Source organism: Chiroxiphia lanceolata, chromosome 21 (assembly GCF_009829145.1).
Source record: "Chiroxiphia lanceolata isolate bChiLan1 chromosome 21, bChiLan1.pri, whole genome shotgun sequence".
Taxonomy (NCBI): Eukaryota; Metazoa; Chordata; class Aves; order Passeriformes; family Pipridae; genus Chiroxiphia; species Chiroxiphia lanceolata.
The window spans coordinates 3,424,655-3,452,403 of NC_045657.1; the positions used below are offsets into that span (position 1 = coordinate 3,424,655).

Sequence of the window (27,749 nt, forward strand, 5' to 3'; positions counted from 1 at the left end):
CCATCACCTGGGCTCCCAGGGGAGGGCTGGGAGGATGGTTCCTCCTCCATCTTCCCTTGCCTCATCCGGTGGCCTGGTCCCTGGGAGCTGCTGATCTCATACATCTGCTAAACCTGCTACAAATGTCACCTCATCGGCAGAAGCCGCCTGACAATAACAGGGCATTTCAACAAGCCTCCTGCTTCTATTTAGATGCAACACACATCCTTGTTCACAGTAATGCGTGTTGAATTATGCAGGAACCAGCTTTCAATTTGCTACAAGAGGCTGAGGAGACGCAGTGCCAGACGAAGCCATTTATTTCAGCTCGCTCTCTGGGGTTTGTTTTCAAGTCAGCACAATGCTGGCTCCGACTCCCCTGAAGTGTTTTTAATCCTGAGAGCAGTCAGAGCCTCTCTGAGCCCCTCACTAACTGCTGCCTCTCCCTTCAAAAACAGAAAAGTCCCTTGCAGCTTCATGGTGATGGGACCCTCCTCTCAAATGCAGGTGAGCACCACACCCTGTATCTGATTCTGGAGAGTTTCACTGAGGAACTGGCTCTGTCCACATCAGGAAGCCCTGAGTGTCCAAATCAGCCCTATCCACACCACACTCACTGAAAAGCCTCACCTAAGGGATCCAGCCATAAGGTGTCCTTGAAGGTAAAGGCCAAAAAGAGTATCCCACAGGGCCAGTTAAGACTTAGGAGCAGCCTGACTCTGAAATCTCTTGTCCAGCCCCACCAAGCAGAATCACAGTCATAGAATGGTTTGGGTTGGAAGTGACCTTAAAGATCATCTCATTCCATCATGCCATGGGCAAAGATGAAGGTATTTCTGACTCAACCCTCCAAGTCTCATATAAAGGAAGACATGAAGTATTATTGTAGCAGAACATAAATACTGCAGAGTCCTTCCACTTGCTAGAAATAGCTGCATTTCATCATCTCAGCCTCACAGACACCCAGCAGAGAGCATTAAGAATTGCACCAGACCAGGATGCTCCAAGCCCTGTCCTGTTTCCCTGTCATCTCTCTCCTGTTTACACAAGGTCCTGTTAGAGCCCAGATGCTCCAAGCAGGCCCAGTTATAATGCAAGGTTCTAAACGGGAAAGGAACATGAAAGCAAATCTCTAGGCAAATTTGTGCAGCTTTTCTCTTCTCAGAGCCAAGCAGCTGTGTAATTCTGCCTCTGAAAAGTCACACCCTCAGTTTACAGCTCTTATCTCTCTGCACTTCAGCCACGCAGGTCTGTTTATTGGCTCCATTGGACTCTGAGCTCTTCAGAGCATAGAGTGTATTTTAGCACTGAGGGCTGTTAATTAAAATAAAATCTTCTCTGCGAGCCCTTCTAATTACGCCTCACAGTATCTGTGCCTTCCCTGTGGCTGTGGGATAGAACAGTACCAATGCTGGTGGCTGCTGGGTCTGCTTTCCACGTGCTTCCATCTGAGCTCATGCAGAGAGTGTACAGCAGAGGCAAGGAGTTGCATTTCTGAGCTCCTCCTTCTCCCACAGGACAACCCCCCCTGCCCCAGGCTCAGGGCTGTACCCATGGTCAGCCTCTCCTGATGCCCCACAGCCACCCCTCGTGCCCTGAGTGGGCAGGGGGAGGAGGTGCCTCACCGAGCTCGGCGTCAGGCCCATGTTTGCCTCGATGTAGGTCTCTGTCTTTGGCTCCACAGCGAGTTCAGCTTCCAGGATCTTTTCCACAGGCATGTCCTCGTTGGCGCTACTTGTCGACTCCACCTCGTTCTCGTTGCGGTCCTTCCCCCGCTGCCTCTCCTCCTGGACAGCTGGAAGTGGACAGAGGAGGGACAGTGTCACTCTGGGGCCCCAGGCTCCATGGAGCTATGGGTGTTATTTAGCCATGAAACCCCAGAGCACCCTCAGACCTGCAGGATCACACAGACATCCGAGGTCTTGCTCTCCCACCAGTGTGGTCGGTGGGTCTCAGGACTGGATTGTTCAAGGTGGGGCAAGGTTTGGGGAAGACACCAAGGCAGCCCCAGCCTGGGAGGGCTGCTCCTTGTGTGCTCCCCTGGGAGTGTGGCAAGGGAGGATCCTGCTTGGACCTGGCCTCTGCTGGGAAAATCCCATTTCTGCAGAGGGGGAGGCCCTGGAAAAAAAAAGGTTAAAGACAAAAAAAGCAAAGGAAGCAACATGGCAAGTCACCACAGGAGTGGGAAAGGGATGGCTGAGGTCATACAATAAGGGAATACTAAAGAAAAGAGAAACTGGTCAGTTAAAAGCACAAATCCAGAGTTCAACCATCCTCTGAGGCTGTTATTCCCATGGAGGTCATGTCATGCACCTCTCTAGCTCCCAGTGATGCCAAAGGCTGAGCAGGGCTCCGTGGCAGGATGGTGCTCCCGTGGGACAGGAGCTCCATGCAAACCACCACCCTGCCTTTGGCTCGGGGCAACCTCGGAACAGACAGGAGAGACCTGTCCCAAATCCTGTGTGGCAGGAGGAACCTCGCCAGAAGCCTGTCACATGCTGATGAGTTATGTCTGAGCAGCACAGAGATGAAAAACACTTATTAGATGCTAATAACATTATTATTAATGACCTCCCTTTGAAACCAGCACACACTTTCCCTACACCTGGGAAGGAGCTTTATGCAGTTACAGTGGGAACTATCTCCTTCTCCATCATCATGTCATATACCCTAAATCCCACACTCTTCCACACACTGTTGTTTCTCAGAGTTTGTTTTAGCTCAGTCTACTTGAGAACAGCCCCAGCAACAGGAGATCCACCACTGGCCATGACAGACAACTCCCTGAGCTTGCCCAGCTCTTTGCTGAGGACTGAATGACACACTCAGTAAGGTAAAAGCCCTGCTATTTATCGACAATTATCCCAACACTTTCCCTCTCTGCTGAATTTGAAGCTGGTTATGTGATGTTTAGGGAAAGCAGCAGGGGCACAGCATTATTTGGGGGAAATCAGAGCTGTCTGTAACACAAGGAGGCTTTTTAGGCAATCAGCGGGTCCAGCTCTATGCCAAGTGCAAAAATAAAACCTGCAATATAAAACTCCTTCCTTACAAACCAGGAAATTAAGACACATGCTAAACGAGCCCTATATGGACGCTGATCCCATTAACCCAGCTCCTGGGGCTGATTCCCACTGCTCTCCCTGCCCTCCCCTCCTGCAGTGTTGCTGTTTGCTGCACGTCAACAGTGCTCACACTCCTTCCATGTGAAAGCTGTTATGCAAAAAAGCAAGGGCTTATTTTTTGCACACTGCTCTGAAGTTTATGGGCTGCAGAGGCTCCCCAGGCCCACGTTACGTGTTCTGCTCGGGCTGCCAGAGCCAGGTAAGCTGCTGCTGTCAAGGGCTCAGATTTGTGTCGTGGCTTTTGTCCATCTGGCTCTTGTCTGGCACGGATTCTTCTTTTTCAGGCCAACACAAAACCCTGCTTAAATTTCACCCCCCACCCCTACTCCTGCTTCTTCAAGCGTCAAAAAGATAGAAAATTTTCCTTAATGTCAACCCTTCTTCAACAGCACAGATGCACCAAAACTCCTCTGGGCACATTAGAAGAGATAAAACACCTACTAAATAACAGAAAAGCCTGAGAGAAAGGCAAACCCTCAACAAATGGGATCTTACAAAATGACTTAAATGCCAAAATTCTGATGCACAGTCGCAGCAGGTCTTAAGGATAAAGGTGCAAAGTTGGTTCCTTGCTCTGAGGTCAACCACCTCCATCACTTGGGGTGTCAGCCCCAAAAACTCACCCTCGTGCTGGACAATGGGATTTGTGGGAAAGCATCACAGAGGTCTGGGGAGACAGTGGCTACTTAAAGCCTTAAATCTGCAAATCTCAACCTCACCAAAGTCAACAGCCACGAAGAATCAGAGACACTTCAGGGGTTATAGGAGAGAGAATCTTACAGTCCATCACGACAGCTCTGGCCTGTGATTAGCCTGAATCCAGCTGATACAAACGACAGACAGAAGAGACAGATGGGAAGAGATTATACACATAAGCAGTTATTCCTATTGATCTCTGCTTTGAGCTGTTACACCAGAAAATTGGTGCTGCAGCTCGCTGGGGAGCTGGTCAGGGGACAGCTGACTCATCCCAGCTCAGCCCCACGCAATCCCAACACTCGCCCCGTCCCAGCTGCCTGAGGCAGCAGTGACACCCCGGGCAGAGCAGATGGTGTATTCCCACCCAGGATCCAAAGATAAACCCAGTTCTTGCCGGGGAGAGCATTACCTGCTTTGCTACCCCCGTGTTTCCAAGCCCAGCCAGCCTTCTCCAAAGGCAGGACCAGCCTGGCGTCACTTTGCCATCACCCCCGTCCATCCCATCCTATCCCATCCCATCCCATCCCATCCCATTCCATCCCTGGCTCTCTGGGCTGCAGGAAAGCACTGGCTGTTTCCCAACACTGAGCTCAGAGACCCTGTTATCCCCTCTTCCCCCGAGTATGATGCCTCATGCACAGGTCTGCACCAAGGTGTGCACCTGCAGGAGCAGGTGACTGCACTACATGAAGCTCCGCCACTCCTCAGGTGTTTGTGAACCCCACCTGGGAATGATGCAGGACACCTGCCCAGCCCTGGTTGATGGATGTAGCTCTCAGGGATGCCTGTGAGGCTGCTGACTCAGTTGTAGATGCTGTTTTCTCTCCCTACAGGCAGCTCCAGCAATGAAGTGGCAACAGCTTCATTCTTCGTGTGTGCAACAGGTTTGCTCCTACCACAGCTCTGTGGTTGGCCTTGGGGTACACATGAACTCCACTCCAACAATCATCTTACTGTCACCTTGTTCTTCCAGTGTGGCACTCCCAAAGTCCCCCTTCAGGATCCAGAGATTGAATTCAAACCTTGTGTCTCCGTTTTCCTAATTTAAGATACACCCTGAAGCATCCTACGGCTCCAGGGGTGGAAAGCCCAACAAGTTGTCCTGAAAGGTGAAGGGATTTGCAGCTGGCATTCAAGACTCTGGGATTCTGTGGGTTCCAAGACTTGGAATTCCCTGCAGGTGCTTCAGAAGCTCAGAGAGCACATCCAAGGTGAAAGGAGCAAGGAGAAGTGTCTAAGAGCTGCCAGTCACTCACACACCTTCTTAGCAGAGTCCTCCATGTCTCCCATCTTCACAGGCACAAGATGCCTGAATTTCCTGCAATCAGCATTTCCCTGGAGCTACTGAGGACCTGACAAGCTGTTGTTCCTTCTTAGCAGAGATGCTGAGGGACACATCACCATCTCAGAAAAAGAACAAGGACTTTGTTTCTTGAGATGTAGGGAAAAAATAGCACATGGGGCAGAGGAAGGGAAGAAGGGCAAGTATTTTTTTAAATCATGAAATATGAGATGTTTGTATGAAGGAAAATCTCCAGCAGTGAGGACACTGCTCACCATAATGATCTAGGATCTCATCTCTGGAGTCCACTCCCCCCTGGGATTAGTCAAATAAACCACACTGGAGATGACAAAAATACATTTTTCAAATGGACTTGGTGTGGGAACTGGGTTTCTTTGTGGGTTTGTTCTTTATTTATATTTTTAAAATGAGAAATACAAATGTGGCAGCTGCATGGCGTCTGGTAATATTGAAATGGGAACACCTCGTTCTTCTTGGCTTCCCAGAAGTCCTGTGCATGGGGATGGATGGTGCTCCATCCCTGTAACACAGTAAAATATCATTTGGTTCTTGTTGCTTCTGCTGGATTTCCCTGTGCCCCCCCTCTGCACTGTGCCCTCCTGCTTTGCTGGGTGGGTAAAGAGACATCCAGCTGCTGTCCAAGAGAACCTTGGGAAGAGGATTAAACTACAGAGTGCCTGTGATTACAAGGCACTTGACAGCATGACCTCTAAAGACCTTTCCAAACCTCAGCTGGGCCCTCCTGCTCTTGCTGCAGTGAGATGGTGATAAGGAGGTGAAGGGCTGGCAACACATCCCGCTGCTGAGAGCAGGAGGAGGGAAGGGCTGGCAAGGGCTCTGCAAGACCAGTGTGATCATCCTGACTCCCATCACACTCAATTCTCGCCTCAGCAGACAGGTTTGTCTGGACAAACCACAGGGTTTGGCTGGGATGGATGCAGGGAAGCCACAGAGAGGAGCAGGTGTCCCTGTCCTTTCATCTCCCTCTCAGACTGTGGGTGTTAGATCCACTCTTAGGACTGTGCTGTTCCCAACAACGCTGAATTTTCTGGTCATGAGGGTGGCTCAGCATTTCATCAACAGCGTGGGCCTATCCAAAAACGGGATGTGAGCCAGGCATTTTGCTTGCTGCATCCCAAAAAAACACTCTCCTGCAAGGCAAAGCAGCCCCAAGCCATGGCTCCCCCAGCCATGCCATGTTTCCAGAGCTGAGCTTCCCTGCGCCCTCCTCCGTGTTCACGGCTGTGCCAACGCTTTTGTTTTTCTTCAAGGAGACTCGTATGGCTGAGAGCTTTTCCAGTCTGATTTTCTAAGCATAAGGGAAGCATTTGAACCTTGCAATCCACTTGAGGAGGAAAAAAAAGATGTTGTAGTCAGGGAGCTCGGAGAGGCGGCCCCACCTCCTCCAGCTATGTCTGAGCTGAGCCAAGGACAGAAGCCTGTGTTTTCCATGGCACCTGATGAAGAGGCTCCTGTGTTATTCTGCTTGATTTGGTCTTTACTTGCCTCAGGGCAGTCGCTGTCATTTTTCATCTCAAGCTTCTCCAGCCCATCTGCACTTCCCCAGGCCATGGTACAGCAAGACACGGAACCCTGTGTGCCCAAAACGCTTCTTGGTGACCTCTCTCTCTTTAGGATCCAAAGAGTCTCATCCCACAGGTTGCAGAAGAGCCTCAGCTACAGGGTCCAAGGGCTGATGTGCCAAAATGCCAGACTCATCCTCTGCTGGTGTCCACATCACACTGGCCACCTTGTCTTTGCTCGTGGGGCAGCATTTGATGGCTAAAAAAGCAAGTTTGAGTCCGTTGCAAAGTGACAACTGCCCCAGTTCAGGTGCCCAAACCAAGCACTGTGGGTGGTGCTCATGGGGCACTGCACTTCTGTACCAAAGGAATGCTTACAAAGGGAGGAAGAGGCCCAAGGGAAGCAGGATTTTCCACAGGGCAGAGGTGTTTCTGAGAGCCCCCACGGGCAGGAGCATCACAGGTTTGTGTATTTGCTGGGATAGATGTGGAGGCTACAGCAGCTCTAATGGCCACTCACCCAGCGTTAACACACACGAGTGCTTTCTGGGATGAAAATCCATCCTTCCAGGAGCACCAGGGTGGATGACAGGGGAAAGGTGATTCACTCCCACCAAAAATGGACTGAATGGGGTTTTCTCTGGGTGACACACCCAGTGCCTGGAGTCCCTGGGGACAGGGAGCCTGTCAGCACATGGGGAAGGCATCGATGCTCAGCCCAAAGAGCCTCTGAGCCCCAAACCTGCTCACAGTCGTCTCCCACCCTGCAGGTGGGTGGCTCATTATTTATGAGGAGCTGGGTGGGGGGTTATTGGGTTATTTCACTCACGGTGGAATTTATTGGCCTCTGCTGCCTTTTATGAAGCCACATCTTCACTGTGGATCATCAGCACCTTGAAGTGCTTATGCCTGAGGTACCTGTTTGTATCGAAAATGCCACGACAGCTGAGGAAACTCATTCAGACAGCGATTCTTCTGCTTTGCTTTCGTGTGTCACCTTTTCTTTTCTTCAGAGGTGCAGCTTTCTGCTACTGTAAACAACCTCAAAAGCTGAGACACATGAAATAAATGGTGGGGTTTTTTTCTCCAGCATTTTCAACTGATCACCAGAATTTTTTTAAGGAACGCAAAATACCACCGTGGTAATTAAAAAATATAACTTAAGAATGTTAAAAAGTGGATTGAAACCTTTGCATGCAGTTAGTTCACAACTCTGGAAAGCAACAGCAAAAATCCCCAGCTCACTTCACTCTCCAAAGCCAGGTACTGAAGTATAAGCAAACAGCAACACTGGCAAAGGAGAGAAAACCATAAACCAAACCCTTTTTCTCAACCCAAGAGCATCCTCAAAAACAAAAAAACAAACCCAGCATCATTTAACCAGCTGGTTTAAACAGCAGCACTTTAAAAGGATATAAGAAACAAACTCATTAAGCTGGAAGACATTTTCCATTCCAAAATTACTACTAAAAATAACTGTGCTCTTGAACTCTGCCCCTCTACTAGGCTATGGCCACTTGCCTGCTTCAGTTGGGCAGTGGGTTGGAAACCTGAATTCCTGCTCTTTCTCCCCAGACCCTTTTTGCTCCTGTTGGTCCCAAGAGATGCTCCAAGAGCCAGGATGGCTCCAGCTCCAGGGGGTGCAGAGGGAATGCACAGCTATGGCAGGGGATTGGGCACAGCTCAGTGAGACACTGTTGTCAGTGCAGCAGCTGAGCTCCAAATTTGAACAGGGATGGAATCTTCAGTCCCTCTGGACTAAGTGATATATCTAAACAGCTCCCTGGAGACATGGGAAGGTCTCCAGGCTGTGGACTAGAGATGCTGCAAGTCCAACCTCTCCCAGGTTAAACCCCTCAGCTCGACGGCAGTGCAAGAGAGAGGGGGAAAACCAACCCACAAACACAGGAGAAGGGGAAGAATTAACTCAGGCTGTGAAGTTTAATGAAGCCTGGAAGTCAGGGATCAGGTGTGCAGCTGGACAGACGTCCTGGGTGCTCAGAGCGTGGCTCTGGGTCACGTCCCAGCAGCTGGTGGAGACGAGCCACGGCCGTGCTGTACCCAGGCCACGCCGTCAGGGTACCTGCACCCGGATTTAGGAACAATCCTGGGGGTCAGCTGTGCAGCCTGAGCTGCGGGTGCTGGAGGAGAACAGCTCTGTGGTCTCCACACGGGCTACGAGACGTGGAGATGGTGGAGATGCATCAACACCCACTTTACCCAGTTGGCATCAAACCCGCCGCCAGCGCTCCCAGCGCGCCCAGCCCTCCGCCCGGCACGGGGAGCCCCGCTGGCAGCCCAGCAGGTCCCGTGGAGCCGGGCTGGCTCGCACGGGGAGCCGCTCACGTCCGGGGGCAGCGCCGGGGGAAGCAGAGGCGGCAGCCGGAGCGGCGGGGCCGGGCTGTGCCGGTTCCCAACGCTCTGCTGCCTGTGAGCCAAGGGCGGCCGGCGGGAGCATGAGAAAGGGCTCCTCGCTGGTATTTCCTGCTCGCCGGGCGAGCCGGCGGCGCTGCCAGCAACGGAGGGGCCGGGACCTCCTCACACGAGACAGCGACGAGCTGCGACGCGTTTGCAGCCTCTGATGACCCCCTTCACCTCTGATGTTAACCCAGCTAACGGCACTGCACACGAGACCCCTTCATCCTAAGACCCTCGGTGTTTACTCCCTCCTCTGCCTCCCTAACTCCAAGGCAGTTTCCACTTTTTCCCCCTCTGAAATCCAAGGCTGCTGATCCACAGACACCTTAGACCCTAATGAGTAACAGATCAAGCAGGGGGAGTTCTGCTTCTGGATACAAACAGCCACCCCCACAATAATAATAATAATAATAATCCCTGCATTAGTCAAGATCCCTGATGGTAATCTTAATTTTGTTGACTATCCGGTATTTAGTGGGAGACAGAGTATAAAAACCAAAGCCTCACACAGCTGGCAGTAATTCATAAGGGAAAAATGTTCCCAGTTGCTTATTTATTATAGCTGCAATATCTCAGAGCCGTGAGGCTCATTCACCATCAACTATCCTGTATGTTCTTAACAGGGAACAGCAAGAAGAGATGAACACAACAGGAAGAATCTTCTGCTTCTGGAGGCTTTCACCCCTTTAAGCCAAGGTTTGTAGCCCTGAAGCCATCCCTGTCCTCCCAGTAGTACTCCACAGCCACCCCCTGCCTCTCACCTCCCTCGTGCTGCTGCTTCTACCCTGGCCGAGCACAAGGTTCATCCCTCCGGGTCTGCTCTTGGCATGTTCACCTAGAGACCCCCCAGCTGTCAGGATCAAACCCTTCCAGACCTTCATCAGCTGCCCAAGAGGTCCTGTTGATTTTACTTCTCTAATCCAACTTCTCACTTGAGTAAAAGCTCCTTTCCTTTTACTCTCTGGCACAGGTTTTTTGGGTACGACTGTGACCCTCATCCCTCTTCTTCCCAGCATCACCACCACAGCTCTGCCTCTCACCACAGCCACAGTACTCACTTTAGAGGGTTTTACTGTACTTCCACGACATCCAAGTACCTTTGGGCTACAAGAGAGATACTTCCCAGCAGGAATCTGCTATGCCTTTATGCAGCTATAAATTAGGTCTCCAGAGCAAGATATTTTACAGGGAAATGAGGCCCATTACCCTGGCTCTGTTACTTAAAAGATACAACAGTTTATGCTAGAGGATATAAAGCCAGATATGTTTTATTCAGGCAAAACAAATTAGCAAAGCAGGATTTAGCCCAAAACTCTTCCCCAAAATAGAGGTGGGATGCAAGAGGACTGCTGTAAAGACAAGGACAATATTCCTGGCTGGCAAAGTGGCTGGGCAGCAGCAGTGAGCTGGGATGGCTGCAATGGGAAGAGATGTATTTTTTTTTTGACAAATCATGCGGATATCACACGTGAAACTCAAGAGTTTCACTCAAAACCTCAACACTCGAAGAGTTTTACTCAAAACCAAAGCTCAGTGAGATCCAACTTCTGACTTTCAGTTCCAGGACAACACTTGGACATCTCCACGAGGCACTGAATTTTTAGGTTTATAACAAGACAGAGCTTTATTTGGACACCAGGGGAGTTATTTCAACTTTCCCTACATGGGGATTATGCCCCAAACATCTACTGTCTGCCAAATCACCAGCTTCCTGCCCTTCTCCAACGCTGTCCTCACCAGATCAGCCAGCACTGCCTGAGCGCACTTCTGGAGTTACCAAGATCCCATCTGTCACCCTTTTAAATAACTGTCTGATCGTTATGAATTCATTTGCTATTCATTGTGATAATGTTAATCAAGATGAATTAATAGAGTCCTCCTACTGTACGCGCTCCCTGGGGAATTCCACCACCATTTAGAAGTTAATTAATGGACCCGTAATTTGAGCGGTGCTGCCCATGCAATCACCGCTAACGGCAGGCACAGCGCAGGTACCTGCTCACAGGATGTCACTGCAGGCTGCAGTTACAGCACTCCTGCTGGTTTTCCCAACCCTACAGACCTTGGCTGATGTTCTGGGGGCTGAAGGAAGGCTCTGGAGGTAATGTCAGGGGAATGGGATGCTCCACGTTTCTCCCCTGAGAAGCAAGTGCTGCTGCTGAACACACAGGAGGCTTCTTGGCTTCTTTTTAGTCACCTGAGTCTCCCACGGCTCAGGTTTTGGATTAGATTTTCCTTGTCCTGCTGCACATCTCCCAAGGGATCCAGTGCTCCCCATGTCTCTGCCCCTCTGCACAGCATCCAGGGCAATGCCAGCCCCTACACACACCTGCACTGTCCCACTCATCCTCACAGGCACTCTCTGAATGCCTCAGCCTCTCGATTTAATATCAGAGGTCTGGTGGGGCAGGAAGATTCATTCTGAGCACTGAAGGGTTAAGCTCAGCAGGACCAAGGAGGTCCCCTGGGTGCCCCAGCAATCCCCCCACACCTCCAGCACAGACAGCTTTGACATTTGATGACTCTGCACGTCGTGGGTCCTTGGGTAACCCCATAAATCGAGGGTGGCAAGGTCTGCCCAACACTCAGTGCAGCTCCAGCACTGCCCCGTTTAATCAGTGCTCCAGACAGGACTAAGTGCTCTTCAAAGGGACCCAGGCTGGAGCTCTGCTGGCCACAGGGACGGTTTTATCAGCCTGTCAGAGAGGCAAGTGTGGCTCTGAAGATGTAAGGGGAGAAGGCAGCAGAGAACTGGGGTCATTTTCACGTCATGTCTGGTAAAAGCCTGTTCTGCCAGCAGATCAGAACAGACGGAGTCAGCATTTAAAAAGAGCACTTAAAAGAGGCACTGCTAGGGAGGTTTAGATCCTAAATTTAAGTTCCAGTGAGGGGAGAGCTATATTTTATGAGACTGAATTTCTTTCTTCTTCCCCATGAGAAAAAAATCAGATACTGGACTGGGAGGTGAGGCCCTGGCACAGGCTGCCCAGAGAAGCTGTGGCTGCCCCATCCCTGGAAGTGTTCAAGACCAGGTTGGACGGGGCTTGGAGCAACCTGGGCTAGTGGAAGGTGTCCCTGCCCATGGCCCACCCATCACCAGGCACCACTCTGGGACTCAGCACCACTCTGGAGCCCACGGGAGGCCCTGGCTGTGGCACTAAAGCAAAACATAAACGAGACACACACACTTTTGTCACCCTGGCAAGGTGACGCTGCCCCAGGTGCCCACTGTGACGCCACAAGCAGGAGCCCAACGGAGCCTCCTAAGGAAGGAAACATTCCTGCAGCACCCACGGGTGCTGAGGCCAGGCCAGGCCTTACCTTCTCTCTTCATGCCCATGGCCAGACACTTCTGGTAGCGGCAGTACTGGCAGCGGTTGCGCTGGCGCTTGTCGATCAAACAGTCCTTGTTGTCGCGGCAGGTGTAGGTGAGGTCCTTCCGCACCGTGCGCTTGAAGAAGCCTTTGCAGCCCTCGCAGCTGTAAACCCCGTAATGTTTTCCTGTGGGGGACGAGACTCGGGTTAAAAGTGTCTCCTCCTCCCCACACGGACCGTCAGCTCTTCCCGGGGCCTGTCTCCCATCGGGATCTGGGGGAGGCAAAGGCTTCCTGGAGCCGTGAGCCGGAGCTGAAGAGCAGTGGCTTCGCCCTGACTTGACTTCCATAAAATCAGGATGCGCTCCGTGGGCTGCAACCTGCCTCCCACGCAGGAAAAGCCCCTGGCATTTCTTAGGCATACATCAGGGGAGAGGCAGTGCAGCAGTGAAACAGAGGGTGCCCTCTGTGCCCCCTCTGAACCTCCCACGCCAGGCACACAACCCAGCATGCTCTGTACACCCACCCTCCAAAGCCCTGGGCTTCGGGCTGGCAGTGGAGCGTGGGTGCACGGTACAGGCACAGGAGAGGTCCCTAAGGACTCACTAACTAGGCGACCAGAGCTCTTCTGGAGTAGAGAGCTTTTAGAACAGTGTGAGAATAAAGGGAATTAGCACATCTTTATCTCACAGAGTGGAGAGACTCTGTGTCAAGCTCATCTTTTTATCTGGCACCGTGTGACAGTACCACTGCAGATCAAAGGATGGGGAGAAGGAGGGACACTCACTGATGCCTCGTTTTCAGATGGGCTGAGGATGTAACTCCACTGCTAAACAGGGACCTGGGGTCTGCCAGCTCAGCTCAGAGCCTGCCCTGGACCAGGCTGATCAATAAGGGACTTTTCATCTCTCCTCTGAGAGCACAGGAAGCTGTGCCACAGGGAGCTGGGGAGTCATGCCAACCCTCTCCCAGGGCACCTGTATCCGGAGCCCACCGCTGTGAGCCCCTCCCGGGGCAGGCACCAGCCTTACCTGAAGATCTGTCCCCACAGATGGCACATATGTGCTTGGTGAAGGAGGCCATCGTTCCTGAGGGATGTGCTGGCACTTTGAGGACTCCATTGAGCCCCAGGGGTGGCTTAATGTCTTCTGTGCTGGTGACGGAGTTCATGGGCGAGTTGAGCTGTCGAGGCAGAAGCACAGGGCTCAGTGGGGACCAGGGACATGGGATGTGGGGCTGTGCCAGCTGGGACATGGGGCTGGGTGGACGAGCAGGGGACAAGCTTCCAGTGGGGACCAGCACCACTTAAAACACCCACCACAAAGCTGAACCTCTGGGTTCATGATTTGGGCACATGAGTGCTCACCTGCTGCCCTGGCATAAGAGCTGGGCACACAGGGAACACGATCTGCAGTGATGGCTCGTGGGAGAGCAGCTGGCTGGGAGCGAGTGCTTGCATGGGTGATGAAGGCCAGGACACCCGTGCATATCCTTTCAGCATTATCTCTCCAAAGGAATGCTTCATGGTAAATAAACAGATCCCAGATGCAACACGGCCTGGCTTTCCAGAACTGGCTCGGGTGGGACACGTCTCTGCAACTTCCACATGTGTCTCCTTCCCTCCCCAGTGAGTTTGGCCCCCAGCAAGCAAAGAATGGGGTGGAAGCTGAGTGCTGGCATGGCACTGATATGGAGTGAAGGATTCCTGTGGAGCAGGGCAGGGCTGTTATCTTCCTGTCTACAGAGAGAAACTGAGGCAGGGAGATGTAGGATTGACCCATCTATAAGGGAGACAAGCTCACGGAGACCCTGTGAGGGTCTGAGGGGGAGCCAGACTCAGTGACCTCAGGGACAGAGTGCTCCTCTGCCAGGACCACTGCACCAGGGACTGTCGCAGAGCCACCATCACTATCAACCTCTAAACCCAAGTTGGATACACAGGATTGTGCTTCAGTTTGTTGTGTTTTTCTACCTAGTAGAGATCCTCAGCAATTGCACTTGTCACAAATTAATTCAGGGAAGTCCCAGGGCTTGTGATCTGTCAATTAGAGCAGAGCAGCCGTTCCTCCGGCTTTTAAGTCTCCAGGCTGGTGGGGAATATTTGGCAGGCAGATGACTAACAACCACAGAACAGAGCCAGGTAAACCCACCCTGGAGAAATGTGATGGATCTGCCTCCCTTTCCTACCCTGGTGGGCCAGCTGATGAATCAGAGGCAGCCAGGACCTGGTGTCACCGAGGGATACAATCCTGGGCTTCAGCTGCTGTTCCATAGAGCAAGAGGGGAGGGACAAGCAGGTCCCCAGGCAGAAACCTCTCTCTTTGGGTCCCCAGGCACATGCTCTCACTTTGCTACCCTGGGAGCAGGGGCTGCCACTCAGAGTCACCACCTTCCCAGTGCACTCTGTGGGAAATGGAGCTGTTTCCCAGGTGCAGCTGGTGGCTACAGCTCGTGTCACGCTGCATCACTGGCCATGGACACGTGGGACTGAGGGCAGAGGCCACGGCTGCCTGACGAAGATAAGCCTTTCACCACCACTTCCCCAAGGCCCAGAAGTCCAAAGAGCAGCCCCCTGAGAGCATCAGCGGGATGACGAGCAGAGCAAGAACCAGCCCAGGAGGGGTGGGGGTCCCGTGCATCAACTGCTTGGCGCTGAGTCAGCCCCGGGCTGGGGTGGGGGAAGTCATCGGTTCCTCTCCCAGCTCTGGCCCGAAACCTCAGTGGAGGTACCACGTGCACCCTGGGGTTCCCACACCACCCCGGCGCCTGCCCCGTGCCTTCCCCTCCCGGCTGGCCACCGAGAGAAAACAGCAGCACGTGCAGGCAGGGAGGGAGCAGAGGGGGAGGCAGCAGCCCCTCGCCTTGGCACAGCACTTCTGCTCCGGGACAGGACGGCTCCAGCTCAGCAAGTGAGTGGGGACGCAGGAGGAATCGGTGCTTTTCTTCCCCAGTGATGCCAGAATCTCTCGGCGCCTTCCCTTCCCTCTTCAGCTCGTTGCATCAGGGGACCGAATCCCGTCCCTTCTGGCAAGCAGAGCTTTATTCCTCCTCCCATCCAAAAATAAAAAAAAAAAAAAAATCCCACTCCTTCCCCGGTCCCCCAGGCACCCTTACAAAGAGCATTGTGCAAAGGCAGACGGCGGCTCTGGAAAAGCCTAATCCCGTGTCTGATCTCTCCCCGCTCACCCCCGGGCGCCCCGAGCTGCTGCCAGCGATGCCTGGGGCGGCTGCGCCACACAGCCCTGCAAACTGCATGCAAAGTCCCTCCCTCACAGCTCTTACTGAAAATCCTGCACTTTTTTTTCGTGTTTTCACAGAATTTTTAGGTAAGAGGGTTTAAATAATACGTTAAATCCCGGTAAGCTGCAGAGCTGCTGCATCTAGACCCCCCCAGTCTGGCTGGGACCCTGCTCACTACTGCGAACTATTCCTGCCCCGTACATCTCACCCACAGCTCAGCCCAGCACCAGCATCCCCTTCCCATAAGGGTCTGGTGTACTGAGATCCCATGGCAGGACACCCTGCCTCATGTACTGATTTTAGGGTTGCATTTGGAAACCATGCGGGATCCCGGGAAGCTCACACTGCTGGAGGGAGGGCAGGGGGAGCACTTGGAGCATCCTCCAGCACTGGCACCGAGGGCTGCTGGGTCCTCACCTCTGCAGAACCAGATGGGATAGGTAGAACACCCTGTTTTGGGAGCCTGATGGCTCCTCCCCACCCTGGTGGAGCAGAGTGGAGAGGCCCCACCCTGGGGACCCACCGCACCTCGCGCACCGCGTGCCCTTCTGCTCTGCTGGCTTTCCAGAGGCGACGAGGCATGGCCTGATGGCAAGTGGCATCTGCCATCTGATGCAAACCACCTTCCATCAGTGCCATTCCCGCCCGGCGACGGGGGCCCCACGCCTCATTACCCCGGCGCTCTGCCGGCCGGTGCAGCGGCGCGGGGGCCGCGTTCCCCTCCGCGCATCGGCCTCGCCGCAGCCTGCACCCTCCTCCTCCTCCTCCTCCTCTGCCAGCCCAGGTAGGCGCCTCTGCAGGGATGGGGACAGGGACCTAATGCGCCCAGACAGGGAACAGATGGCAAGAGCCATTAGGCTGAAGGCCTCCGAACTGTCACCTCGAGGAAAACCACTTAAGACAAGTCCCCGGACGGAGGACGGGCGTTCGCGCCGCGCCAAGGGCTGGAGCCGCGGCGCTGCCAGCGCGCTCCCGGCACCATCCCACCACGCTCTCGCTTCCCTTTCCTGCCCTGTAGCTGCGTTTCGTTTCAGTTCCCCCGGCCTGCCAGCCCCAAAAGCAAACTGCACCCTACAATCGACGCTGGGGGTGCGTCACCCCTTCCCCGTCGTCTCCCCAGCTTGTGGCTCACCCCGTGTTGCCTCACATCCCCCTTCCCGCTCCTTCCCCACCACTTTGGCGCTGCTGCTGCTAATTTTGTTCTGACTGCCCGTTCCCAGGCGCCGTTTCAGTTCCCCTTCCCTCAGCCACGGGATGGGAGGCGATGTGTCCACCCCACTCACCCACAGTGGGGAGCAGGGTGCAGGTCTATGGGGGTCACGGGCTGGATCCTGCATGGGAGAATCCCATCCAAAGGCAAATCGCCCCTCTGTCCAGCACTGGGATGCTGGACCCTGGGGAAGCTGCCTGCAGGTCCCTAGGGATGGGACTCAGCACAGCCCCATGTAGAAAGACCTGTTATCTCTGGAAATAAATCAAGCCAATATTTAAAAATAAAGGTGCTGGCAGGTGCTTGACTCCCAGAGAGGGCCTGGAATAAATAAACCCACAGCGAGTGGCAGGTGGTGGCCAATTCCTTAATCTGCCCTTTTACTAAACATATACCGTGCGAGCAGCCAGCAACAGGTGGCAGGGGCTGGCCAGCACCCCGATCTGGCTATTTTTAAAAAGAGCTTATCTCTCTCTAGTTGGAGGGTTTTTTACATAATCTTCTGCCAGCAAAGGCCAATCTTTCCTCTGCAAGGAGAAACGGGCAGCGGGCAGGGGACCCCTGGGTGTGCACAAGTGACAGGACAAGGAGGAACAGCCTCAAGCTGTGCCAGGTTTAGACTGGCTATTAGGGAAAATTTCTTCACTGAAAGGATCATCAGGCATTGGAACAGGCTGCACAGGATTAGCCCAGGAATCACCATCCCTGGAAGTGTTCAAAAGGCTTGTGGATGTGGCCCTTGGGGGCATGGTTTTGTGGTGGACTTGGCAATGCTGGGTTAATGATTGGACTCAACGACCTTAGAGGGCTTTTCCAACCTTAACAACTCCATGATTCTACTGGGACCACGGGCCAGCCCTGGAGGGGATGTGCTGAGGTGATAATCCCAGGGTATACACAGTCTTAGGGTGGCTCTGGCTTCTGCCTGCAGGTGACCCAGGGGTGGTCACTGCTCCCCTTTCACCCCCTGTTCACCTGGGGACAAACAGGTGACCCGTGGCCATATCCTGGCTGTGCTGGTCCCTCGTAGCCCACCCAGGGCAGCCCCACAGGCAGCTCCAGCCAATGAAACAGGATGCCTCCAGCTTAGTTTCCCCCTTGGGCTTCTGCTTTTCGCCTCCCTTTGGGGCCTGTCTGGATGAGGAAACCCACGGACGTGGCTTCTCCCCAGCTAAATAAGCAGCACTGACATCCCCACCACTTACCTGTGGGCTGCTGGTGCCAAATCCCAGGCTGGGGGTGGAGGGGACGGACATTGAGTGCGGGCCCATGGGGGAGCTGATGACGGAGAAGGGAGGGCCCATGCCATTGATGGGCGAGCTCAGGGTGCTGATGGGCGAGTGCAGCTGGCCCGGGGAGCCCAGCGAGGAGCCGATGCCCGGCCCGATGGACGGGTGGAGGGATGGGGTGGCCATGGGCCCCCGGCTCGTGGGAGAGTTCAGGGATGTGGAATTGACTTGGTTGGAGAAATCTGGAAGAGAAGAAAGAGAGAAACGGGGTTGAGTCTCCCAGCTGGGACAGGCTCTGACACAAGCCCTGAGATGCAGACCCCTGCTCCTTGCCCTGCCAAGGGGCTGCTTTTCATCCTCCCCCAAAATTCCCAATGCACCTCCACCTTTCCAAACCACCTTCTGTTGGAGCATCTACACAGGCATTAAGAGAGGTGCTGAGAGCATTTCCACCCTGAGACAGGCATCAGTGCCCTCCTCCACCTCACTCACACGCTGTACCCTGGCTCTAAGCTCTGCCAGGGAATCAGCATCGCTGCTCCAGCTGATGCCATCCATGCCACAGGATAATTTGGATTTATCACAGGGCCAGGCCACGCCTGGAGAACATGGGGCTGCAGCAGTGGTTCAGCAGCAAGAGCATGTCTGTGCATCACACATGTGGTGTGTGTGTCCATCCACGCACCAGCGTGCCACAAGGAAGGCTGTGTGCTCAAGGGTTGGACTGGATGATCCTGGAGGTCTTTTCCGACCTAAATGATCCTGTGGGTCTGTGTGCTGGCCAGGAGGAACACGCCTGCCTGCTGCATGGGGAGTGGGAGCAGCTCTGCAGGCACAGGACGGGCTGTGTCTGCCTGCGCCCCAGCGGCTCCGCCGTCCCGGGGGAGCGGGAGGAGGGGGGCGGGAAGAGGGGGTTATAAATAGACTTCGATTCTCCCAAGAGGAGACATGGAGCCATTCCTGGCACATTTCCTCCTCATCCTGTCACGCTGCTTGCAAAACAATCCCGACCGAGGAAGGGGCTGGCTCGTGGCCCCCGGGCAGGCTGCGAGCAGGAGCGGACGGAAGGCGGCGGGGGAGGATGGGCAGTGTGGATGGGCCCCCCCAGCATGGCCACTGCTCACCCTGACACCCACCAGGACCCCCCAGTTCACACCAGCAAATGTGGATCCAGAGAGGAGGAAGCACCAGCACGACCGCTTAGGCAAGGGGCCCTTCATGATGGGTCTGGGAGCCACTGCTTTTGGCTACGGACCCCAAATTCTGGAAAATGTTGCCTTCAGTCTGCTTGGAGCCAGCTGTCTGCCCAGGATTTTGGAGCAATTAGCACATGAATGTTACACAGTGGGGAAACATGCTCGCTGAACACACGGCAGCCCAGCCCCAGCAACCTTCCCCAGAGATCACCCATCCCAGTGGGGAAATCCCGGGATGAAGAAGTGAAGGCTCAGCAAGGCAGCAATGCTCCTCTTGCAAAGCCATGGAACCAGCATCCCATCGCTGCACCCAGAGTCCCATCACTGCCCCAGCATCCCAATGCTGCCCCCAGAATCCCACTGCTGCCTCCAGAATCCCACTGCTGCCCCCAGTATCCCACTGCTGCCTCCAGTATCCCACTGCTGCCCCCAGAATCCCACTGTTGCCCCCAGAACCCCACTGCTGCTTCCAGAATCCCATCACAGCCCCCAGCATCCCATCAGCATCCCTGGCCCGTGGTGGAAGGGAGCACCCCTGTCCCTGGGGGCCCGGCCTTGACTGGCTTTTAGAGGATGTTGATATAAAACAACCTCAGGCCACCACGTCACCCCTGGCTGAGTGACGTGCGGGCGGCACAACAGGAACCCCAGGAAATTCCTTGAGGCTTCGGGGTCTGCTCCGGGGGTTTAGCACAGTGGGATTGTGCTTCCCGGCTCTCTGCTCCTGGTGTTTTTTCCCCACTGCCATCCCAGCAGGGGGAAAAGGCAGGAGCTCATTCTGGAGCAGAGTTAGGGGGTCCCAGCCAGGCTTGAAGGACCCCAGAAACACCCAGAGCCAAGGTGAGGGATGGACACCTTCCAAGGATGCACCAGACCCCCAGCCAGGGGAAACAGGCACTTGACCCGCTGGCAAAGGGAAGGCAGCAAAGCCCAGTCTTTCCTTTTAAAAGATCCTGAATATTTAAGGCAGGAGAGGTCACAGGCAGGTTACTGGCGACCAGCCCACGCCTACTCAAGCACATCAGAAAGCAAAGCACGTGTGGGGCCGGCACCTCTCCTGAAATCCCCATTCCTGGGGTACCCCGGGAGCTCCCAGTCCCTGCACATCCCATGTCACCACATCAGCTCCCCTCATCCACCCTGTTCACACATGGATGTGATCCCCAGCACCCAGCACCCAGTCATGAAGTGGAGGTGTGTGGGAGGGATGGTCCAGAGAGAATAATTCAGGCAACAACAAAAAGGAAAGGAGAGGACTAACCGAGCATGGAACAGGGAGGTGTGGGTGCTGGCACGGACAGATTTGGGTGTGTTTTCACCCAAACCCCTTGGCCACATGCTCTGAAATCCAAACCAGACCTGAACTCCTTCAGAGCCCAGCTCAAGTAACCCCCTGGACACTGGGATGTTTCCACTGCTCATCCAAACACTCCCCCCTCCAAAACCCCGCTGGAAGAGCTGCAGCAATGGGAAACGTTTTACCTCCAAACAACAAGCAAATATGGAAAAGGGTTTGGGTTTTTTTCCTTAGCAAAATCAAGAGTCCACTCGAGGCAACTCAGATCAGATGCTGCCAGCCCCTGGCTCAAGGGGGAGTGTTCCCAGTGGGAAGATGAGTTTGGAGAAAATAATGACTCAAGGTGGGGAGATGGGGATTGGGAGCAGGACATGAGGAGCTCACCCTCCTCCCTCATCACAAGTATTCTAGAGGACCCTGAATGAAAAAGGAATGCTTTAAAAAAGGAAAAAAAGCCTAGACTGAGGAAAAACCCTTAATTGAAACAAATTCCCAAACTGATGAACTGCACTTGGACTGCAGCAAACACAGGAGGCATTTTCCCAAATGCATTTTCAGTTCAAGTAGTGTGAGACTATTCCTTTTCCTTGTGGAGTTTTGCCATTTAAAGCTGTTTTGTGTGTGACTATCTCTTGATCAAAATAAACTCTGTGCCTGTTTCTAAATTAAAAAAAAAAAAAGGAGAAAAAAAAGTTCTGAAAGCATTTCCCCTCTGTCACACCCATCAACTGCAGCTATTTTCTCTGTGTGTCCTTTGTTTAAGCACAACGACCTCTATATATCCCAGAAGATGCCCCATGGCAATTGGGAGATCAGAAACCAGAGCTCGTCAGCAGCTGAAGAATTTGCAATGAAGCTCTTTTTTCTTCCTCTAAACTACGGACCCGCCAGCCACAAAATTTGGATGGGAATTTTTCCCAAAGAATATGACATTCAGGGCAGGGCCACATGATCCATCTTGCAGTGATGGTGCTCTGTGGCTGCACAGAGCCACGGGCGCGATCCCGGCTCTGCTCCGCGGATACCAGAGCCAGAGGCTTCTGATCTGGCCTCCAGATAATGAGCCTGAGCCTTGTTTTTTCTGGCACAGAGTGCTCCTCCCTGCCCTTTCCCTCAGCAGGTACCTGTCTTTCCAAGATCTCTTCAGGATTCCACCATCCCAGGTGGGGAAGCTGAGGCACGGGGAGAGCAATGCCCCTGAGGAGGCAGGAGCCCTTCCAGCAGACAACACATAAAAATTTGGTTTTGAAGGTTGATGTGACCTTCACCAAGGTCACACAGGAAATGGGAGCCAAAGCTGGGAATAGATCCTGGCTACTGCAAGATCCAGGGTAGCATCTCAACTGCTGAATCAACCTTTCCTGTGGTTCTTTTTCTCTCCTGCCTCTGTGACAGACAGAACTCTCTTACTATTATCATCACCATAAGAAGAAAAAGAACGAGGATATTATTAATAATTTTCAATGAGGGGGAAAAAAACATCTTCATAAAACATTTGCCCCCATTTTCATCCAGCTGCATCAGACCAGTGCAGCCAAGTACCCAACGTCCCTGGGCAGCTCCGCTGCTATTTTCCACTCCCTTGGCATTCTTGGGGCCAAGGGCACAAATCTCCAGTTTGGACCCAGCAAATATCCATGGCTGGACACATCCCAGACGGGCAGGTCAGACCCTGTGGGAGCTGCGGTCGCTGGAAGCATCCGGAATGCCACCAGCCCTTGCAATCCCTCCCTGTGGCATTTTGTCACGCAGTGCACGGGACTCCAAGTGCTGCTGCTTGGCCAGGGCACGTCTGCAGCAGCTAAACCAGCTTTTGCTGATCCGGCAGCATCACGAAGGGTTGTGATTTTAACATTTCTAGACCACAAAATGTCCCAAAGCAGAAACAATTCCAACAGCGCAGAGGTGCCTTTTTTTTTTTTTTTTCCCAGGATAGCTCATTTGTACCGGAATAAACTGTACCAGCATAAGCTTTCGCCAGAATAATCTTCATTTATGCTTAAGAGGCTTTGCCAGTAAAACTACAGTGACCTAGCTCTGCTGGAAAACCTTTTCTGGCATATCCAGGGAGTTTCCTCAGCAGCTCGGTGCCTCGGCAGTCGGCTTCTGCAAGAGGGGAAGTTAAAAAAAAAACGTATTTCAAGGCACAAACAGACTCCCCAAGTCGTGTTTTTCTGCAGCTGAGTAGAGGACACAGCCCACAGCCCACCTGGGTGGGATCAGAGGGGTCTGCAGGCACTCCAGGGCTCGGTGGGAACACACAGTGGGAACACTCTACGTGCCTGTCTCCGACACCAGCTGAGATTTGGAAGGTCACCCCTGGCTTCCGCTTTTTTTTTTTTTTCACCTCAGCACCTCTTCCTCCTTAATCAGAAAGCAAATCAATTCTGAGTATTAAACAGCAGGAAATTCTAAATTTGGGTTGCCACTCCCTTCCTTAAGTCAGCCCTCCCTGTTAGGGCTTTACAGTGCTGTGGGGCCACGCTGGGAGGGGAGTGGGACCAGGCTGAGATCAGGCTTCTGGAAACCTCCTCCTCCTCTGCTCTCAAGAGTCACTTTGGTGGTGACCAGGTTCCAAACTCTGACACCCAAATGCACATGGGATCTGCAGGCAAACACAGCACCCCGAGCCCAGGAGCACTGTTCCTTTTCTGGTGACTCTAAACCTAAATGAACTCGGTAGTGAAAATCACTGTCCTTTTGCTCTCATTCCTCAAAAGTAGTTCAGAAATCTCGTGTGCTTTTCCAGACAAGGAACCTCAAAATGATGGAGGTTCTCCCCTCCCTTCCTTTCACCTTCCCAAGCAAAGGAAGGCACTGGTGGCAAACAGTGGGACGAGGGGAGCAACAGGCAGTGGATCTGGGCAGGACATGAGGGTTTGGCTGCAGCTTTCATGGGAAAATTGCCATGGTAATACTGTGACCACAAGAGGTCAGGTCCTCACTTTTGTCCTGTTCACAAACTCAGTGATGAATTTAAATAGCCCCTGGCCTACAATCTTGAGTAAGTTTGCTCTCAATTTATATCAGCAGAGCTGAGAACTGAAGTGAGAATGGAGCAAGAACTGCCTCTTCCCGTTCCAGGGACGGGTGTTGCTGTGGACCCAACAATGCCTGACTTGGGCAAACTCAGGGGGATGACCTGCATGGTGCAGTGTGGCTGTTACCCCAGAAAATCCCACACAGGTCCAAGAAACAAGCATCATCCTGTGGCCCAAGCACATTAAGCTGCATTTATAGCACTTTCCCAGAGAGGACAGGCAACTGATGCTCTTAAATCACCCGAGTGCCAGGCACACAGTCAGGGCATGCTTGGAATGGGCACTCCAAGACTTCAGAAGATGCAACTGTGTTAACTATACATCCCTTCTGAATATTGTTTCCACAGCTACAGGCAAAAGGATGTAGGAGCACGGGATGTGCAGTCAAGTGTGCTGAGTAGCTCTGATTTCCCTGAAAAGTAACTGGAATTGATTTTTCTTTTTACATTTCTGGACTAGAGTACAAAAACAAACCTGAGAACATCCCTCTCAGACCTTCTAAAATCTGCACAGGGGACAGCATACAGAAACCTGTCTTTTTGCAGGCATTTGAAGATCACCATGTACAGTTTCTCTTTGGGAAGCTGCTCCAAAGTTTGGGGGTGTTTCTTAAGCCGTGCTCGGCACCTTCCCCCAGGAAGCACCAATTGATGCCACAGGGGTTCAACCTGCTCAAGGATGGTGAGAAACTCGGTTTCAGCTGCTCTCTGCTCCGGGTGGGTTGTTCCTCCTCCCATCAGGTTTCACTCTGACCAAACTAAAACCTCAAAGCCACACAGCTTCTCACCTCTGGCTCCCTGCTCCCACCTGAAATCCCCCGTCAGGACCGCTCGGCACCTCCGCCAAACCCAGCGAGGAGCAGAGGTGTGTTCTGGGGCTTCAGTGCAGCATCAGGGTCCCCTTCCAGGGATTTCCTCGGCTGGAGGAAATCCAGCAGCTCTGCCAGCCTGGTCCCTCACAGGCATTATCTGCTGCCTCCTGCCAGCATTTCACCTTATGGGTTGATGGACCGTGGCATGAGATTACAGTGCCCACGAGCAGCTTTTCCATGGCACTCTGCAACCCAACCTCTCCCTTCTCAGCCAGAGACCCTGCTGCACCACTCAGGAAACCTCTGCTCTCTTCCTACAAGATGAAGGGGAAGTGCAAGATCATCCCATTGCCAAGCCACAGGGGCTCCCCAGAGTGGTACCCACTCCAAACCTCACAGCAGCGCTCCAAGGAGTTGGCAGCATCCCTATCCCACGGAGCAGAGCTGGGTCACCTCTGTCCCTGCAGCTCCAACACCTGTTCTCCCTCTCTATCCTATTTTATTTTCTCCTTTGGATACAACTCTGTAGGAAACACCAGCCCTCCCCAGTGCCACAGGGAAGGACCACAGTGTGATCACAGCCATGGACCAGGCTGGCAAGTCCTTAGGTGGCATTTGGGGGCCTCTCCCAAGACAACCTGCATGGGTGACCACACACTCACCCATGACACCGTCTTTTGGCAATCTGGCTCAGAGCACCACAGGGTCACTTTTGGGGGACACTCACCCCTAACCCATCCCATCACCTGCTAGAGCCTGGCTTCCCAGGGGTCTGGAGACACCCCACCACAGGATCCACACCAAACAGGGGATGTTTGTGCCTGATGCTGCAGAGCATGGAGGAGGGGGACACGTGTGCCCAGGGGAGACACAGCCCCCACGCCAGGGCTGACCAAGTGTGCTCAGCTCTGGCACAGGGGCTTATTTCGTGTTTTTTGCCTTAAAACCCCATCCCACCCTCTCAGCAGCCCTCTAAAAGCACAGCCCACTCTCGGAGCTCCTGTCAGAGCTGGAAGCCTGCGGGGGTTACTCCTGTCTCCGAGGGGGAAGGACTGAAAAGAGGAATTTTCCAGAAGCCGCTCTGCCCGCGAAGAACCGCCCTGTCAACGGAGGAAGCGCCTGCAAATGCCTCTTCCTCCAGCACTCCCAGCTTCCTGCCCCACATGGACCCCCATCCCAAATCATCCCCCCCTCCCATGGAGGACCCCCACCCGTGTTTGCTTCAGTTTGCATCTCCCAGGCAGACGGGGCAGCCTCCAAGCCCCTTTGGCAGGAGCTGGGGCGGCGGGCGGAGAAGGGAAAAGCAGGAAGCGTGAGAGAGCAGGGACATATGGAAAGTGTGAGGAGCCCCTGGGAGAGCAGGGAAGCCCAGGGGAGGGGGCGGGCGGCGCTCGGCTCTCCCCCACCCTGGCAGCGGTGGGTGGAGGGGGAGGGTGCACCCAGGCAAACAAGGATTCTGCTGATAAAGCAAATGTGACTCAATCACACGCTTGTGCAAAGATGTCACAACAGTCCTGAGAAATTACAGGCTCCTATTTCATCCCTCAAGGGCCGGCGCTGCCCCTGCTCTCACAATGTGCTCTGTTCTGCTGTCAGCGGCGCAGCGAGTGCCCCTAATTTACTGGCTGGGAACCCGCTGCAGGAACAGGCAATAATAGGTGCAGTGTAGTGCTGCTGCCAGGGCTCCTGGGCTGGCAGCAGGAATGGGGGGATGGCTGACGAAGGGCTCGACGTGGTGGCTCTTTGGAGCCAGTGCCATCGCTGGCAGAAGCAGCTCCGAGCAGGGACTCACTGTCCCCTCCCTGCCCTGAGCTTTCAGGCCATGGGATGAGGGACAGATGCCCCCAGCCCAGCTCTTGGCCCCAAATGTGGCAGCGTTAGGAGCACCTGAACAAACCCTGCTTGGGGTTGCATCTCTGCACCTTCTTGGGTGGCCTCATGTACCCCTGAAAGGGGGTTTGGGGGACACAGATCCTGCTGCCAAAGCTCAGCCCCCATCGCTGCAATCGTTCCCTGCCACTAACCTTCCCCAAACACAGCCAGGAGCAGGCCATGCCAGGGGGGAATTTGTACCTGCTGGCCCCCTTCCAGCCTCCAAAGAGCACTGGTGAATCCAAAACACCAGGAAAAGATGCCAACAGAGGGGAAGATTCTCCCTCTGCTCCGTAAAGACAGTGGGCTGCACCCGGGGGTCCTTTCAGCCCTCCCTGATGGACATCACCAGCGTGGGGACATGGTGGTGGTGCTTCCCAATGTCTGCCCACCCTGCCCTGGGAATCAGAGACCTCTGCTCGGAGCTCCTCAACCTCCCTGCAACCGCTGACCTTCGCAGCCTCCCTGACTCCATCCCGCTCTCCGAAAAGAGTGCGGTGAGAGCAAAAGCACAGTTGTCCCGCAGGTTGCTGGAGCTCATTATGGCCTTTTAATTACATTCAATTGCGGTTTTATGGGCTTACGGGCAAATTGGAAGTGATCTAATTGCCCTTGAGGGGGTGCTGGGCTCTGAGCTATGAAAAACCAAGCAGGATCCAGCGAGACGCGCGGGGAGCTCGGAAGCATTAGGCTCATTCCAACAGAAAGAGGAGAAGCTTTGACTCACGCTGAAGATCCCCCAGGACTTCCCAGAAACGAGCCACACACGTGGCACATGCTGAGAACACCGGAGAACCCGGATCAGGCACTGCCCCACTGCCCTAGCCTGTCCCACCTGCTGTGCCCAACACCTGGATCCATCCCCCCAACAGGAGGATGGATGTGGAGAGGAGATGGGCTCAGACCCGGAGCTAAGCACCTGGGGAACCCACTACCTGGAGCCCTAAAACATCCCCCTCCAAAGCAGGCAGGGAAAAAAGCAGCCAGAAGGGTGCAATGAAACAGGGATGAGACCTCTGGGAAACAGGAGCTTTCAGCCCTCAGCTCCCTACATTCTCCCTCCAGGAGATCTGGGATGAGCCAAATCCCAAAGACCAAGAGCAGGAGCAGCCCGGCAGCTCTCTCAGCCACTGGTTTTGAGATCTGTGGGCTAAAACATGTGTTCCCCAGTTGCTCATGGGCCCGGGAGGTGCAGAGCTCCAGGGCAAGGGATGTGCTGCATCTACCCTTGTTTTGCTGATTTTGGGGGCTGACCAGAGGCGCGGGCAGGAGTTGACAGCACCTCCACACCTCCCAGCTGCTCTTCTGCTCCAGCCTGTGGTCAGTGCTGTGAGCAACCATCGCTTTAAAAAGTTTTTGTGACGGGACAAGCTCCATCCTCAGGGCCTGAGACGGCAGCAGGAGGTGAGAGGAGGAGGACACAGCCGTGTGTTGTGGATTCCTTCCTCCGCCTGGCTCCCAGGAACAACGGCCCACAAACCACCAGCCAGAC

The 27,749-nt window shown here is 53.9% G+C and overlaps 1 protein-coding gene across 2 annotated transcripts in view; it reads right to left on the reverse strand.

Moving 5' to 3' along the window:
- Positions 1-27,749, reverse strand: part of RXRA (retinoid X receptor alpha) — a 106,235-nt gene that overhangs the window by 18,757 nt on the left and 59,729 nt on the right. For both annotated transcript variants that reach the window (XM_032708163.1, XM_032708162.1), the window contains exons 2-5: positions 18,017-18,282; positions 13,393-13,543; positions 12,369-12,548; positions 1,605-1,774 (exon numbers count right to left, since the gene is read on the reverse strand). In XM_032708163.1, the coding sequence (XP_032564054.1) occupies positions 1,605-1,774; positions 12,369-12,548; positions 13,393-13,543; positions 18,017-18,282 (767 nt within the window). The remainder of the gene's footprint in view (positions 1-1,604; positions 1,775-12,368; positions 12,549-13,392; positions 13,544-18,016; positions 18,283-27,749) is intronic.